We start from the raw sequence: 18,654 nt of genomic DNA on the forward strand, positions 1-18,654 counted from the left end.
TTTAATCTTTCAGTTTATAGTGCTGACTTGGTCAGTCCCTCGGCTTATATTATATTTCTTTTATCACCTCCTTTCCCAATTCACTCTACTAGATCATGTGTTCCTTTGGTGGATTGCATTTTATCTTCACTTATAACTTCATGGCACAGATCCTAGCAAGAAAGATAATGGTAATCAGTGAATGAATACATTTAGCTGATGTCTTTACATTGTACATTTTTTAGGACCAGGATCTCTTTAACATTACTTTTAAGTTCCATGTCACTTTCTGTAGATAAACATGTTTGTTGACTATGTTCTAGGCTGCTTGGGACACATATATTTTGTTTAGTTTGAATGCTGAGTACTTCATATATCCTTGGTAAATAAATTGAAAAAAGTGACACTGGTAGTTATTTCTAAATTACTTCAGTGGAAGTGGATAGTAAAAAACTTGAAGTCAGTTGAGGGATCACAATGCCTGTTTTCTGTTGGGTTGTCATAACTTATGGGCACATGTGCTTAAATGTAAACAGGAGATTTTCTTTTAAGAACAAGATTAGAACCTAGAAAAAGCCATTTCATGACCAAGAGCAAGCCAAGCATGGTGGAGCACATCTGTAATCCTAGAAGCTCAGGAGGCTTAGACGGGAGGATCACAAGTTCAAAGTCAACTTCAGCAACTTAGTGAGATCTTGTCTCAAAAACAAAACAAAACAAAAAACCACAAAATAAGCTGGGCATGTGGCTCAGTGGTAAGCGCCCTGAGTTCAATGCCTGGCACCCCCCCCCAAAAAAAAAAAAAAAAAGATCAAGAACAAGTTGGGTATGGTGCATGTATGTAATTCTAACTGTTTGGGAGACTGAGGCAGGAGGTTGCAAGTTAAAGAACCTGGGCAACATAGTAAGATCTTGTCTCCAAATAAAAATAAAAAGGACTGGACTAGCTCAGTGGCAAGAGTGCTTGCCTAGCATTTTTGAGGCCCTGTGAAAAAAAATGAGAAGACCAAGAGCAAACAGTGGAAATGTTAAAAAAAAAAAAAATCCATCTTTATATAATTGCAGTTTGACCATGAATCTATTCAGATCATTACTATTACTTCCAACCTAGTCTAGGCCTCTGTCAGCTACCACCAGCCCCCCTTTCTTTTTTCCTTTTGATACTGGGGACACAGCAACACTCACATAACCACAGAGCCACATCCCTAGCCCTTTCTTTTAGTTTTTATTTTGAGACAGGGTCTTGCTAAGTTGTTTAGGGTCTTGCTAAGTTGCTGAGGCTGGCCTCAAACTTGTGATCCTCCTGCCTCAGCCTCCTGAGTCAGCCCTCCTCTTTAATATATCCTGTGCCTTAATCTCCAGAACATTTACCATGAAACACTAATTTCAGAACATTCCTCCCTGTGTAAGAATTTCAGTGATTTCTGCATTGTCATAATTTCTTTAGCTATCCACTTTAGAATGCACCATTACTTTATAGTTTAAAAGCAAACAAAACCAGTCCTACCTGTAATCTCAGATACTTAGGAGGCCAGGGAAGAGGATTGCAAATTTGAGGCCAATCTTGGCAACTTAGCAAAACCCTATCTCAAAATAAATGAAAAGGGCACCCTTGAGTTCAATCCCTCGTACCATAACAAACAAACAAAAACCACAAAACAAGGCACACAGAAACAGTTGTCTCCTGTTGTTTGTATGATGCTTGGAAGTGTTTAGTAAGTTTTTTCCCTCATGTTTTAAACCAGTGAGTTTTTTAAATTTTAGTTTTTAGTTGTAGATGGACACAATACTTTTATTTTATTCACTTATTTTATTTTTTTTAATATTTATTTTTTAGTTGTAGTTGGACAATATTTTATTTATTTTATTTTTATGTGGTGTTGAGGATTGAACTCTGGGCCTTGCACATGCTAGGTGAGCACTCTACCACTGAGCCCCAGCCCCAGCCCTTATTAATTTATTTTTATGTGGTGCTGAGCATTGAACCCAATACCTCACACATGCTAGGCAAGCGCTGTACCACTGAGCCACAACCCCAGCCCCCAGTATTTGTTGTTGTTGTTACTTAGTTTTGATGAAAACAAAACAGAATTACAGTACCATTCTATTGTCACTTGAAAATGTAGCATTTGCAGTATGTATATCAACCCCTACCTTCTGTACCCCACCCACTGTCTCCCACCCCCTGGGGATGGAACCCAGGGCCTTATGCATGCTAAATGAGTACTATACTTGCCACTGAGCTACATCTCCAGTCCTAAAAATGTAACCTTTGTAAGTGGAAACTGGAGCATAAAAAAGGTCTTAAATTTTTTTTTTTTTAAATATTTATTTATTTATTTTAATTCTCGGCGGACACAACATCTTTGTTTGTATGTGGTGCTGAGGATCGAACCCGGGCCGCACGCATGCCAGGCGAGCGCGCTACCGCTTGAGCCACACCCCCAGCCCCAAGGTCTTAAATTTTTGAAGTTTTAGTCTGGAGATAGCTTATTGATTTGTGTGGAAGATTTAAAAATTGGTATATTTTCTTTAACATATATTGATTAGTGTTACTCTTTAAAAAGAAAAAGATTACATCAAAATCAGCCCCGAACCTGAACCGGGCGCTGGGGTTGCGTGCCTGTAATCTCAGTGGCTTGGGAGGCTGAGCAAGTTCAAAGCCAGCCTCAGCAATTTAGGGAGGTCCGAAGCAACTCAAGTGAGACCCTATCTCTAAATAAAATACAAAAGGGCTGGGGATGTTGCTCAGTCTCAAACTGCTGAGCTTAGGTGATCCTCCTGCTTTAGCCTCTCAAGTAGGTGGGACTACAGGCTTGTGTTATCATGCCTGCTGGAAAAATGCTTTTTGAAGTTCAGCTTGGCTTCTTTTTTAAAAATATATATATATTAGTTGTCAATGAACCATTATTTTATTTATTTATATGTGGTGCTGAGACTGGAACCCAGTTAAGTGCCCCTGGGTTCAATCTCTGGTACAAAAAATTTAAAATAAAATCAGCCCCAAGTAGCTGGACTTTGATATATCTTATCGCCTACATTTCAGAATTTTGGCTTTTTTTTTTTTTTTTTTTTTAGTTTTTATTGTTGGTTGTTCAAAACATTACATAGTTCTTGACATATCATATTTCACACTTTGATTCAAGTGGGTTATGAAGCTTTTTTTATTTTTAAAAAAGAATGAGAATAAAGTGATAAAGTATCTATTTTCTGAGAACAGTTTAGTATTTTTAAAGCTTTAAATATATATTTTTTTAGTTGTAGATGGACACAATACCTTTATTTCATTTGTTTATTTATTTATGATGCTGAGGATTGAACCCAGTGCCTCAAACATTCTAGGTAAGCCCTGTACCAACCACTGAGCTACAACCCCAGCCTGAGAATAGTAAATTTTGATCTCAGTTTTACTGTGATGCTTGCAGTAGTCATTTAGAAATACTAGATACCTACTGAATACTAATTATCATGAATTTATTTTAGAGATACAAAGAAAAATATGTCAGAGTTGCAGCTTTGGAGGAAAGTTGTTGCAGAGACAACATCACAGCAGATAATTACAGTGTAGTGTGAGAAGTGTTAAGTATGTGTATGTACAAAGTACTATGAAATCACAGAAGAGGGAGTTGCTCTATTTGCTTAATTTTTTTTTGTCAAAACTGTGTTGAAATGGTAAATAAAACGCTTAAGTTCTGCTTTATGTTAGTGGCTGAGAATTTATCTAATACTGTTTAAATAGGATTAATAAGTATTAGATTGAATGTATGGGATTGTCATTGTTGGCAGTTTTCTAGGATTTAACCCTAGTAGTATTTATTTAAAGCTTTGAATATTGGATAATTAGGCTATTTATTTTACTTTATTTTTTGAAATAGTGTCTTGCTGTGTTGCCCCAGCTAATCTCAAACTACTGAGCTTAGGCGATCCTCCTGCTTTAGCCTCCCAAGAAGGTGGGACTATAGGCTTGTGTTACCATGCGTGCTGCAAAAGTGTGTGTGTGTGTGTGTGTGTGTATTGTAGTTGCCAATGGAGCATTATTTTATTTATTTATATGTGGTGCTGGACTGGAACCCAGTGCCTCACACATTAGGCAAGTGCTGTAGCATTGAGCCACAACCCTAGCCTTTGGTTCTGTTTTTAAGGTGACGTGTATAAAATAATTTTATTAACTGTAAAGTGCAATGTTATCATAAGCTATTATAATTGTTTGTAACTGTGGAAATAAGTTATTCAATTTGGGGAGTCTTGATTTTGAAGTTTGATTTCTTAAGACATTTATTGAATGCCATTCATGTTGCCTAGCACTACAGATTCAAAATTGAATCCAATGTAGTGTATAGTATGGCCTGTATATAGTTACAATGAATGTGGGAGGTAGCACAGTGCAGAACCAGTGATTTTTACAATGTATCTTAACAGAAGTATATCTCCAAAAAATGTATTCAGAAGCCCAGTGTGTAAATATAAAAATGGAAATCTTGGGGCTGGGGATATGGCAGCAGTGGTAGGATGCTTGCCTGGCATGTGTGAGGCCCTGGGTTTGATTCCCAGTACCAGTCTCTGAAGTCTTAGGTAGGTAATAAGTAGTTTCGCCTAAGATTCAAGTTAATAGGGCTGTTGCTCAGATAAATTACAGGTACATACATTTTCTTTGGATTTTTGAAAGAGGTAAAAAGGAAAGCTGAGAAATCATAATTGGATATTTTTCTACCTTAAGAGTAAAAGATTTTTCCTTGTTAATGGATTATTAGGCAAAACATTTCAGTGTTAAAAGCTAAGAAAATAAATGGGTATTAAAATGGAAGGGAAGCTGGGTGTGTTAGTGCACACCTATAATCCTAGCAGCTCAGGAGGCTGAGACAGGAGGATCGGAAGTTCAAAGCCAGCCTCAGCAATTTAGTGAGGCCCTAAGTAACAAAAAATAAAAAGGGCTGGAGCTGGGGCTGGGGCTCAGTGGTTAAGCACCCCTGGGTTCGATCCCTGGCACCAAATATAAATAAAAAGGAGGAGATAGAAAACTACAAGTGGAGTGTGTGTGTGTGTGTGTGTGTGTGTGTGTTGTGTGTGTGTGTGTATGTATGTAAAATCCAGTAGCACTTTGTGTGTGTGTGTGTGTGTATGTAGCACTTACTATGTAGTAAGTCCTGTCCTAAGCATTTTTCTTATATTTATTTAATCTGCTTGACAGTCCTGTGAAATAGATACTATTATTATTAAAGTAGCTGTATTAGATATGGGTTTGCACACTGTGGCTAGTAAATCAAATCCTGCTTGCCACTTGTTATTATTTCAATTTGGAAAGTTAGCCCAAGCCCTTATCCATGGTAGGAAAGTGCTCTATCTCTGTGCTACATACCCAGCCCAACCACCTGTTTTTATATGGCCTGCAAGCTAAGAATGGTTTTTATAATTTTTAATGGTTAAAAAGCATAAAAAGGGAAATAATATTTTGTAAAATTCTTTTGGTAAATTAATAATTTTAAAAAATACTTGAAATTTGAATTTCAGTCCATAAAGATTTATGGAACAGACGCAAACCTTTTCCTTTATACATTGTTTATCGTTGTTTTCTTACTACAGAGGCAGAATTGAGTAGTTGCTAATAGAAACTGGATAGCCTGCAAAACCTAAGATACTATCTAGGTGTTTGGGGACTTGTTGACTCCTGCTTTAAATATAAATGGGAGAGAACACAAGATAAAAAGCACCAAAGTTAATATAGATGCAAAAAAATGTGTCTTTATTAGGATGACCAAGAAGACTAGATAGTTACAGAACTAATAAGCTAGTTACAGTTTCTTATTAAAGGATTTTTTTGAAGCCTTATAAAGCTCAATTATAAGGAAATATTGCTTATTATTTCCAAAAGTTTGCGTGTCATCTTTTTCTTAATATCATCTGTTCATGGTATATCTGAAGGGTTTTATAAACATTTCTTTGAATTTTAATGACGTTTGTTGTAATTACTATTGAAATTTCAGTACCATGGCCTCCTATTTTGATTTTTTATTTGGGTAACTTCTTTGTGGTGTTGGGAATCATATTTAGGGCCTTGCACTTGCTAGGCAAGTACTCTACCGCTGAACTATGTCCCCAGATAACATTTTCTGACTTCGATGATTTCTCGATTTTCCCTTCTCTGTAATTTTTTTGATTTTGACCCTTTAGTATTAGCTATAAGTGAGATTGCTGACTTTATGGTTCTCTAGTGAGGATATGCATCAAAATCACCTAAAGAAATATTAAAAATTCATATGCCTCTTCAGAAACTCTGAGAATGAAACATAATCATGATTATTTTCAGAAAGTTCCCTAGGTAACTCTGATACACATTCCTAGTTAAAATCCACAGTTTAGCAAAAATCTGATCTGAAGAAACAACATAGGTGGCTTTTACTGTTATTTCCCAGAGGTGTTTTCCAGCCTAAAGAATTATTGCCTAATTTGATGTAACTGGCAGAGATTATCAATACTGGTTCGGTGAATTAGCTCTTTTGATATCACTCAATTAGTAGTTTAATAGAATCCAAGTTAGAAGTTTGATTGTAAGTCGTATAATTTATCTACAATCTCTAAAATCATATTTAAACAACAAATGTTTGCTTTTTTTCTACATTCCCTTCCATTATTTATTTATGGCCATGTACATTTGTATCATACAGAACAATTGGTTTGAGATTTAAAAACATTAGAAAAAAACTGAACACAACAAAATCTAAAATCAGAATTCAGTTTCTTTGGAAACTTCAGATGTTTAAAATGGCTTCATGCTGCTGAAGTCAGAGAAGAAGGGGGACACTTCTCCTTTTTTGGGATTATGAAAAGGTAGTCTTTTGAGCATCTATCCACAAATAAACCTAGCTCTATTATTTGTTGCAGGCTGAGAAGCAGTTTTTTACATTTTGATACCCCTTAAAGGCGTTAATTTGCCTGAAGCAGTACCCAGAGAGCAGAGTTTAAGCAGTATGAAAGTATTCTTTGCAAGACTTGTGACAGGCTAAAACTATATAAATAAAAGGTCCTGTATTACACACAGCCAGAGATAATATGCATGTGTGTGTGTGTGTGTGTGTGTGTGTGTGTGTGTGTGTAGGGAGATTGACTAAACTAGTTGATTTTAAGGAATTGGCTTACTTGGTTATTAAGGCTGGCAAATCTAAAATCTGCAGGTTGGGCTGGAGTCTGGAGATCTGGGGAAGAGTTGATATTGCAGCTCAAGTCAAAAGACAATCTTGTTAGAATTTTCTTTTCCTGGGAAGGTTCTCCTCCCCCATAAGACCTTCAACTAATAGAGTAAAGCCCACCTACATTATGAAAGTAGTTGGATTTACTCAAGAGTCAACTGACTTAAATGTTACTCCTATCTAAAAAATATCTACACCAGTGTTTGACCAAATATTTGGGTTACTGTGGCCTAGCCAACATGACACAATATTAACCATCACATGGAGTACAATAGGAACCATCTCATAATACACATTCTAATCTTCTAGTATTCTATCATCTAGTGAAATCAAATGGCAAAACTTAAAAATGATCTTATAAGAAAAAATGAACATATAGATATGACTTATACTGTGTTATTTAAATCTACATCTGCTTGACTTCAGAGCCCCAAAACTATTTCTACCTTGTTTCTTCAGAATCATAATCTAAAACTTTGGACCATCTGTTTGCAACATTTGCCTTTATTATCAGAATTATAATAGTGGTAGGAATGATTCTTGGTGAAAAAAGTAGTCTCCTAATCTTTGGTCCAAGGCTAATTGAAAAATGGAAATTTTGGATAAATGACTTAAATCTTGTCAAATGAGATGTGGTGGTTAGCTGTAACTAACAGAAACATGGGGAAATGATGAGGCTGTTGAAAGACGTTGACAATCTCCTGTGATTTTTTTTTTTTTTTTTTTTTGGTCTTGTTGGAGATGGAATCCATGGTTTTGCCTATGCTAGGCAGGGAGAGTATTTGGGATTACACGTGTACCACCACACCCAGCTCATTCTTTTTTACCAATTTAAAAAGATTGGTTTTGTTTTTCTTTAGTGGATTATGTGTAAAGTCTCTGTAAATATAAAATGGCAAAAATAGAAATATCAGAGGAGTATATTTGTATTATATTTGGTCACATATTAAATTTTCTCTAATATTTTGGAACTATATTATAAACAGTTGATAATCTGCAGGAATAACCCATCTGTATGTGTAAGGCTTTTACCTCTGTATCCTTTCTTTTCTTTTTCTCCTCCTAATGTACTTGTTCCATTGAGTCCCTCTACTGATTAAAACAAAATAAAACTTAAAAAAAATTTTTTTTAGCTGTTGATAGACCTTTATTTTATTTATTCATATGTGGTGCTGAGAATCACATCCAGTGCCTCATACATGCCAGGCAAGTGTGCTAGTGCTGAGCCATAGCCCAGCCCCAAAATAAAACTTTTATTATGGAAAATGTCACACCCATAGACAAAATTAGAAAATAACGTAATAAATTTTCATAATTCTTAAATATCATGAGATATTTCATCAGTACTCTAATTTCCCCAAATCTTTGTCTATTGGTTTCTTTATTTTATAATTTGTTTGGGTCTAGATATAAATATGGTCTATATATCACGATTTTTAGATGTGTCATTTGTCTATTGTTTTAAAAAATATTTTTAAAGTTCTGGATGGACCTTTATTTTATTTATTTATATGTGGTGCTGAAAATCAACCCAGTGCTTCACACATGCTGAGCAAGTGATTTACCACCGAGCCACAATCCCAGCTCTTCACTTGTCTGCTTTAAATACATAGGGCTGGGCTATGGTATAACTCAGCAGTAAAGTACATGATCCCCAGCACTGAAAAATCCTTTCCATCCCTTTTTCTTTCTTTGGAATTTGAAGAAATTGGGTCATTTGCTTTATAGGGTTTTTCATAGTCTAGCTTTTGCTGATTGTATCCCCATTGTGTCTTTAACATATGTCCGCTCTGCTTCTTGCAGATTGATAGTTGAAGGCAGATGCTTAATCAGATTCAGATTTGATTTTGTGGCAGTAATATTTCATAGATGGTATACTGTTTTTCTTTCACTGTACCAATATAAATATAGTTATGTAGGTATAACTATATATATCTAGTTAACAGTGTTGGTTAATTAGCGAGTAAAAATAGTGATATTAAAAATTTATCATTTCTCCCGTGTCCTGTGTCTTTTTCTCTACCATACTAATTCAAAGTCAGCTTACTTTTTTTTTTTTTTTTTTGTGGTGCTGGGGATTGAACCCAGGGCCTTGTTCATACAAGGCAAACACTCTACCAACTGAGCCATATCCCCACCCCCTCCACCATTAGTATTCAACCATCTAATTTGGCTGAGAAAAATAATTACTTTTCAATATTTTCATCAACTTCTAAAATTTGTTTATGGTACCATCTTTACCCTACCCCTTCCCCTGTTTAAATATTGTTTCTGCCATTTAAAATAATTTCCCTGCCATTAAAAAAAAAAACAAACCTTTAATTATTTATTTTTATGTGATGCTGAGGATTGAACCCAGTGTACCTCATACATGCTAGGCAGGCACCCTCCCACTGAGCTATACCCACAACCCCTCATTTCTCTGCCATTTTACTGAATCAATTTGTGTTATTAGTGAGCTCTATGATGAATACAGCCAATCCACCTTAACCTTATTTTGCTGGGTAATTGGATGGCTTTGGATACTGTTGATTGCCTCCCCTGGAAACACTACCTTGGCTTTTGTGACATTCTCTCCTGATTCATTCATTCATTCATTCTGATTTGTTATCTTGTATTTCAATTCATAATACACACAAAGAGCACAGTTTTTAATGTCTCTGGTTGTACAGAGTCACGCCATTTGTGTTTTCATACATGTACTTGGGGTAATGATGTCCATCTCATTCCAGTCTCTCTTTATTTTTTGTGTAACCTTTTTTGTTCTCAGAACCAATTGAAGATTCTTTTTAAAAAAATACATTTATTTATTTATTTTTTACGTGGTTCTGAGGATTGAACCCAGTGCCCCACATTTGCTAGACAAGTGCTCTACCACTGAGCTACAAACCCCAGCCCAATTGAAGATTTTAAATTTTGTTTTTGTTTTGCAGTGCTGGGGAATCATGTACGTTACTGCTGAGTTATACCATAGCCCAGCCCTACTTACAAATTTTTTTTTCCTCGTGGTACTGGGGATTAAACCTAGGGCTACTTTATTGAACTACATCCCCAGCCCTTTTTTATTTTTTATTTTGAGATAAGATTTCACTGCATTGCTTAGGGCCATTCTAAATTGCTGAGGCTAGCCTTGAACTTGTACTCCTCCTGCCTTAGCCTCCTAAATATCTGGGATTACAGGCGTGTGCCTCCTTACCCAGACAAAAAGTTTTTTGTTTTTGTTTTTTCCTGTCTGCCTGCCTGCCTGCCTGCCTTCTTTCCTTCTTCCTATATTTTTGTTTGGTGACACTGGGGATTGGACCCAGGGCGCCAGCTACATCCTAGCCCTAATTGTAGATAAGATCTTAAGTATTGGTGTTGCTGTCCCTGGTTCTAGGCTTGACCCTCTGCTCAACTTGCTCTGCAAATTCTTCCTAGGTCATCTCAACCATTGCTATGTCTCCATTTACCACATCTAAGTAAAAATTGTCAAACCATTTTATTTTAGGTCAGTTCTCTTCAGAACTGGCTTGTTTGTACACCTTCCTAGTGGAAACTTCAGCTTTTATTTTACTTGGAGGATGATTTCCTTTGGGGGGGATGTGCTGTGGATTGAACCCAGGGATGCTTTACCACTGAGCCATATCCCCAGCCTTTTTATTTATTTATTTAATTTAATTTATTTTTTTTTTGAGAGAGAGAGAGAATTTTAATATTTATTTTTTAGTTTTCGGCGGATACAACATTTTTGTTTGTGGTGCTGAGGATCGAACCCGGGCCGCACGCATGCCTGGCAAGTGCACTACCGCTTGAGCCACATCCCCAGCCCCCTTTTTATTTTTTATTTTGAGTCAGGGTCTCACCACGTTGCTCAGGACTTGGCTGCTCTTGAACTTGGGTTTCTCCTGACTCAGCCACCCAGTGTCACTGGGATTACAGCTTGTGCCACCACACTAGTCCTACTGGTTTAAAGTGCCCCTGGTGACTGAATTTTATATATGCCAGAAGCCTGCTTAAATAAAACCATCTCAGATACATTTTCTAAATCCAGTGGAAATACCCTCTGTTTTTGTATAACAAGACAATCTTTTTTTATCCCCTGCCCCCAGCTGGGGATTAGAACAAGATCCTTGCATATGCTGGGCTAGTACTCCACTACTTAGCTACACCCTCTCACCCCTTTTTATTGTTTAATTTTGAGACAGTGTCTTGCTAAGTTGCCCACCCATACTGGCCTCACACTTGCTGTTTTCCTGCCTCAGCCTTCCATGTAGCTGGAATTATTAAATGCCACTGTGCCCAGTATTTTTGTTTGTTTGTTTGTTTGTTTATTATTGGGGATTGAACCCTGGGACACTTTACTGCTGAACCAAATCCCCAGCCCTTTTTATTTCTTTGACTTTGAGACAGGGTCTTACTAAGTTGCCTAGGACCTTGAACTTGGGGTCCTCCTGCCTCAGCCTTCTGAGTTTCTTGAATTATAGACTTGCACTCTTGGGCCCAGGTTTTTTTTTTTTTTGGTACAGTCTTGTACTCCTGGGCTCTAGAAAACCTGCCTTACTTCTCAGTAGCCACGAGTAGAAGCACCCCTGTCCTAAAGAATGATTATTTATAAAAGAATATAATTTCTTGATTTTTCTCACAAATTTACCTTAATTTAGTTGATTACTACTTTTTAGATACAGTATGGAAACTGACTTTATGGTATTATAAGTGTATCAAATTAGGACTCTTGAAATGTTAAGTAATATTATCCAAAAGCTAGATTAGAGGGAAGTGCTATGTAAGCTTGAGAATCTAGGGTAGTTCTTTCCTTCTTTTTTTTTTTTTTTTTAAAAACACATGCCTCTGAGGGACACAAAATAAAATGAATTAAATTTGTCTTTTGATTTAAATTGCATTGGTTAAGAGAGCATAAGATTGCTAAGCAGTTTATTTCCGTTATAAATACCAGCCAATCTTATGCTGTTATTGGTGGCTAATTGTTAATCCTGAAGATCACTTCAGTTATGGCTGGCATAATTTGATTTCTGTACAGTTTATGAAATCTTTATCTCCAGGTTTAAAAATATATATTTTTTTTAGTTATTGATGGACCTTTATTTTATTCATTTACATGGGGTGCTGAGAATTGAACCCAGTGCCTCACGCATACTCGGCAAACGCTCTACCACTGAGTCACAAACCCAGCCCTCTTTTGCTTTTTATATTACCTTTTTTGTAAATTACAGATTTTGTCTTTAAGGTAAAATTATAATCTTATAGAGTAGGTTTTTTTGTTTGTTTGTTTTTATTTTTTATTTTTATTTTTTGTGGTTCTGAGGATGAAACCTTGGGCCTCACACATACTAGGCAAGTTCTCTACCACTGAGCTTCTCTATAGACCGTTTTTTCTTAATATTTGAAATTAAGTATATTTGGCAGTTGACAAGGATGGGAATAGGTAAATGTAGGCTACATTTTAACATAGATTAAGCAGTTTGTATCATTAAGTAACTATTGAAGGTAATATAAAATTCTACATATTTTGGCATATATTTTTATTTTAGGTTGAAAAATCTAAAATTCATTAACATCCATAAGACACTAATTTAAAAAAACTATAAGTAAATAGCAGAAAGATTAATAAAGGGAAGGGATTGGGGGAGGGGAGGAAAAGAGAAATTACTGGGGACTGAATGAGAATATAGTCCCTGCTTTTACAATATATCAAAATGAATCCTATTGTTACATATAACTAAAAATAACCAATAAAAAACACAGTAAACCTCATCTTTGAAAATGTGTACTGCAATTAGTAATTTAGAAATAATTTGAATTTTAAGTGAAAAATAATGTTATTTTTTCTTTTTCTTTTTCTCCTTAGGTGGAATGAACCTTACTTGTTGAATATCTCCTGGTTACTGGTTGGATTCACTTATAAAAGAATCATTTTCCTCTGTGTGGAAGCCACTTAGTGGCATAGTTAATTATAAACCCAGGGATTACAAAGCCTTTTGATTTCCTGAAGGAGGGACATACCACTATATCAAATAAGCTTGACATTAACAGCCAAAATGGTGCTGTCCCAGAGACAACGAGATGAACTGTAAGTTTCTTTCTTTTTCTTTTTTTTTTTTTTGTGATGTTAAGAAAAAAAATTCTCTTTCATAAGAGACAGAGTAGTAAATTAAAATACAGATTTGGGAGGTTTAAGATTAAAACTTTTTTTTTAAACCAGTGTGTACCTATTGGTTTGGCAGTGTGGTTTGATCTTACACCTGGGTCTTCCTTTAACATAGCATTATTTACTCATGTGATTTTTTTTAATGTTTAAGTTTAAAGCAAAATAAATAAGCAAGTTAGTTGATAAGTCTTATCCTAAACTCCGCCCCCCCCCCCTCTTTTTTGGGAATGGTACTGGGGATTGAACTCAGAGATAAACTTGTCTTTTAAATAAATTATGTTTGCAGGAAGATAAATGCTTCATATCTTTAATTTTTTCCCCCTTTAAATCCATGTCTTAGAAAAATAAAAGAGAAATTACTCCCACCTTGACCATGGTCTTATATACTATATCCTCAGCCTTTTTTATTTTTTATTTTCAGACAGGGTCTGGTTAAATTGCTGAGACAGCTGGCCTTGAATTTGTAATTCTTCTGTTTCATCTTCTTGAGTTGCCGGAATTGCTAGGATTTTGTTATATGCCACAAAGCCTAGCACCATGTTTTGTTATTGACAGTGCCTTTCCTTTGCTTTGTTGTGTTTTTTTATCTTTTATCATTCAAAGGCTATTAGGATTTGGACTTTGTGAGGTAGCAAATATGATAGTAAATGCAAATGCATTAATGAGACAGGTGTGAAGTAGTTTAACCACTGCTATTTAGGACATTCCATACTTTTTAGTATTTTATAGCATTCCATATTTCTAGGTGAAGAGTATGGGGAGAAAATTTAATTTTTTAAAAAAATTTTTATGTGGTACCAAGGATCAAACCCAGTATTTCATACATGGAAGGCAAGTACTCTACCACTGATCTACAATACCAGCCTTATTTGGAAATATTTTTTTTTTTTTTTTTTTTTTTTTAATATTTATTTATTTATTTATTTTTAGTACTCGGCAGACACAACATCTTTGTTGGTATGTGGTGCTGAGGATCGAACCCGGGCCGCACGCGTGCCAGGCGAGCGCGCTACCGCTTGAGCCACATCCCCAGCCCTGGAAATATTTTTAAATTTATAAAAAAGTTACAAAATTATTACAGAGATTGTTTATTATGTTTTATCTATTTCCTATTGTTAACATTTCATACCATTTGCTTCACATGTTTACTTCATAAGGGTGTGTGTAAAGTATGCTACACAATAGTTTTTTCCCTTAAATGTTTGAGATTAAGTTACTTATGCAAATATCTCCAGATACTTCATTATTCAGTCCCTAAAATTAAGGTTTTCTTCTATAAAACCACAATACATTTAGTGTTTTCAGTAAATTTAATGTTGATAAATTTTTTCAGTTAATCTATTTTTTTATTCCAATTTTGTCAATTGATCCCATAACATACCCACCTTCCTCCATTAATTTTATTTTACTTTACAACAGTGTTCCTCTAAATTGTTCTGGCTAGCCTCAAACTTTTAATTCTCCGGCCTCAGCCTCCCTAGTAGCTGGGATTACAAGTGTGGATCACTAGGCCTGGCCATTATGTTGTTCATTGCATTTCTTTTCCTCTCTAGTACACCATCCAATCCAGGATCAAGTGTTGCATTTCATTGTTCTGTCTCTTTTATTAACAGCGTGTTCCTCATTTTGGATTTGTCTTTTGTTTTCTCGTGGTTAGATTTATGTTTTGCATAAGTGAGGAAATACTTTAAGACCACATGAACTTCTGGTTTTCCATCGATATTTCCTCCTAGATTTAATATCGGTTGGTGAGTCTTGCTTGAGCCAGTCTTTAGTACAATGGTTGCAAAGTAATGATTTTCTAATACCACCACTCATTCCACAATTACCATTCAGCACTTATCATTTTACTATAAGCCAGGCCCCCTCCCCCTTTATTTAGTAGTCTTTTCATTTTTGGTATGAACTCATGAGTTCTTATATTTTTTTTCTTTCTTTCTTTTTTTTTTTTGTGTGAGCTATACTGCTCAGCTATATTCCCATCCCTTTAGAAGTGTTTATCAAGCAACAAAAATTTGTGTTATAATAGTATTTCATTGTAAATCTGGGAAATAGATTGTCTAGTTTTTAGTAAAAATAGAAGGTGAATCTTTTTTTTCCTCCCATTTCTGAAAATAATATGAATGTGTATTTACTGTAATAGGAGGAAACAAATGTTTATATACTTCGTGGAAATATGGTATATTTTGATACCTTAATTGATTTTTTTTTTTTTGGTAACATTTGTAGCATTTATAAGAGGTTGGGTAGTAATTGATGTGTAAAATCCTTTGAGCTATCATTGAGGTAGAAATGAGAATGATTTTTTTTTTTTTTTTGGTACTGGGGATTAAACCAGGGGCACTCTACCACTGAGCACATCCTCAGCCCTTTTTGTTTTGAGCCAGGGTTTCACTAAGTTGCTGAGGGTGGTCTTGACCTTGCCATCCTTTTGTCTCAGCCTTCCTGACTTGTTGGCATGAGCCACCAGGCTTGACTTCAAGAAGGAAAGAGATCACTGAAGCAGTACAATTAAATGTGATTCAGCTTAACAGTGTGTGCTATTTACCTTCTATGCTCTTATTGCTCTGGGTCCTACAGGCATGACTAATATAAAAAATTTTTATGGATATGACAAATACCTTTATAGATAAATTGAGGAGAAATTAAAATTAATCTGGTTTCATGACGAGTAACAGAGGCAAAACCAGTTTTCTGATTTTTAGTTCAAAAAGTAGTACATGTCAAAATATAAGCATCAATTCCCCTTACCCTAACCAAAACTTTACAATCCTACATTCGAGATGTAGCCAACATTACCTCTGTATATTATATATATTTTTCCAGATATTTTCATGTATTTACAAAAATTTCATGTATTAAGCTACAAAGAAAATTTTAAATTCCAAAAAAGTAGAAGTCACATAGGCTTTATTTGCTGTCATAATGCATTAAAAGTATTTAAATAGTTCTGTCTTGTCCTTTCTTTTCCTGTCCTTTTCTTTCTACCCAGGGGGACCCTACTACTGAGCTACATCCCCAACCCTTTTTAAAATTTTTATTTTGAGACAGGGTCTTGCAATGTTGCTGAGGTTGGCTTGAACTCACACTTTTCCTGACTCAGCCCCATGAGCACCTGGGATTACAGGTGTGTGCCAATGTGCCTGGCTCCTTAGGTCTTTTTAAATTTTTAGTCAAGGATTCTCAAAGTTCCCCAGACTGGCCTCGAACTTGTGATCCTCTTGCCTCAGCTTCCCAAGTAGCTGCAATTATAGGAGTGGACCACTATGCCCAGCTTGTTACTTTGTTTAATGTTATTTATTTTTTTTTTAAGAGAGAGAGAGGAGAGAGAGAGAGAGAGAGAATTTTTTAATATTTATTTTTTAGTTATTGGCGGACACAAAATCTTTGTTTGTATATGGTAGCACGCATGCCAGGCGAGCGCGCTACCGCTTGAGCCATATCCCCAGCTCTTGTTAGTTTATTTAAAGGTTAATTTGGCTATATATTTTTTTTAATATTTCTTCTTGAGTTTTAGGTAGATACAATATCTTTATTTTACATTTATGTGGTGCTGAAGATCAAACCCAGTGCCTTGTGCATGCTAAGTGAGCACTCTACTACTGAGCCATAACCCCAGCCCCTGGCTATATCTTTTAACATGCACATCCTTTTTTTGTTGTTGTTCTACTTACTTGTACATGACAGCAGAATGCATTTCAATTCATTGTACACAAATGGAGTGCAGCATTTCAATTCTCTGGTTGCACATTGTGTAGAGAGGTACCATTAGAACATGCACATTCCTTGATTCAACTTTCATAAAGAACTTTTTCAGCAAGTGTGTAGAAATTTCTCTAGGGATAACTATGTGAAAAGATGTTTGTTGCAGTTGTTTGTGAGAAACTGTTAGCAGTTAGTCATCCTTCAGAAGGGTATATTAAATATACTGTATAGATCTTGTGGGAATATTGTAAAGCAGTTAAAAAGAATGTGGTATATTTATACACATGTAAAGAAAATGAACTCTAAGATCGATTGTTAAGTGAAACAATCAGATTGCTAAATAAGATGGTATGAAAAAGATATGAAACATTTAAATACTCTCCCAAACACGCATGCGTACCACATACGCACTTATTTATTTTCTGCTTATATCTGTGTAGATACATCTATGTACACGTATAGATAAATACCTATACCAATCTAAGAAACTATAGATAATACTATCCTTTGGCATTATAAGTTACACTGGAGATGTTTTAGGCTAGCCTAGTGTTTGTGCTCTTCTGCTTAGTATACTTTTTCTTATATTTGTTTTTACCAAGCCAGATTTTGGGTGTAATACATTCTGAATCAGTTTCTTGGTTGTGGTATAACTTTTTTCCTGCTAAAGAATTGGTTATTTTAGGGGATATTTCCTTTTATTTATATATATATATATATATATATATATATATATATATATCCTTTTGAATTTTTATTTTTATCATTAGTTTGATATTACCCTTGATTTCTTTGAAAGTATATTTATCTGTAATTTTTTGCTTCCTTGGGCTATTATTCTTCCCATCTAAAGCATGCTTTCCTCTCTCTTTGCTTTGTTATTTTCCCCCTCCCCTTAATAAAATTTATTTGAACCCAGTGTTGTATTATTCCTTCTTACTAATCATCTTTGAGGACATTTTGATCTGAGGGGAAGAATCTAATGAAATAGCTTGAATTGGGCGTGCTTTCTTTAGAACACCTTTCTGCCACGTTTTTTTTTTTTTTTTTGAGAGAGAATTCTTTCAATATTTATTTTTTTAGTTTTCGATGGACACAACATCTTCATTTTTATTTGTATGTGGTGCTGAGAATCGAACCCAGCGCCCGTCTCATGCCAGGCAAGCGTGCTACCGCTTGAGCCACATCCCCAGCCCCTTTCTGCCACATTTGTGCTACCTTTTGCTCTAGGGTGTGTGGCTTTATCTCTGGCAACTCCTTCTCTGGGTAAAGTGACCTTCCTAAAGTGATCTTCAAGCCTTTTTTCAGGATAATCTATTGTTTATCTAATAATTAAATGTTTAGCTAATTCTGGACAGTATATGTGAAGCTAAATCTCTTGGCTTTTTTCTTAAGTCTTCTTTGACCTATAGACAGGTTTTCTGTGTGACATTCTCCATCTTTCCATTGATTTATAGTTTGGGTTTTCCCCCTTTTATTCTGAGATATTATTGATTACATAACACATTGATTTAATATCGTCTTTGGGATCAAGAAACACAGCTGCATTAAGTATCTATATGGTTTCTTTTTTAAAATATTTTTTTAGATGTTGGTGGACCTTTATTTTATTCATTTCTTTATATTCAGTGCTGAGAATTG

General features: G+C 35.3%; 1 protein-coding gene across 2 annotated transcripts in view; it reads left to right on the forward strand.

The window, feature by feature from the left end:
• Nucleotides 1-18,654, forward strand: part of Pafah1b1 (platelet activating factor acetylhydrolase 1b regulatory subunit 1) — a 75,642-nt gene that overhangs the window by 18,922 nt on the left and 38,066 nt on the right. For both annotated transcript variants that reach the window (XM_046446968.2, XM_058580091.1), the window contains exon 2: nt 13,009-13,230. In XM_046446968.2, the coding sequence (XP_046302924.1) occupies nt 13,199-13,230 (32 nt within the window). In that variant the 5' untranslated portion in view covers nt 13,009-13,198. The remainder of the gene's footprint in view (nt 1-13,008; nt 13,231-18,654) is intronic.

Source organism: Marmota monax, unplaced genomic scaffold (genome assembly GCF_021218885.2).
Source record: "Marmota monax isolate L192 unplaced genomic scaffold, Marmota_monax_Labrador192_F-V1.1 WCK01_AAM20220418_F8-fsc00138, whole genome shotgun sequence".
Classification (NCBI taxonomy): Eukaryota; Metazoa; Chordata; class Mammalia; order Rodentia; family Sciuridae; genus Marmota; species Marmota monax.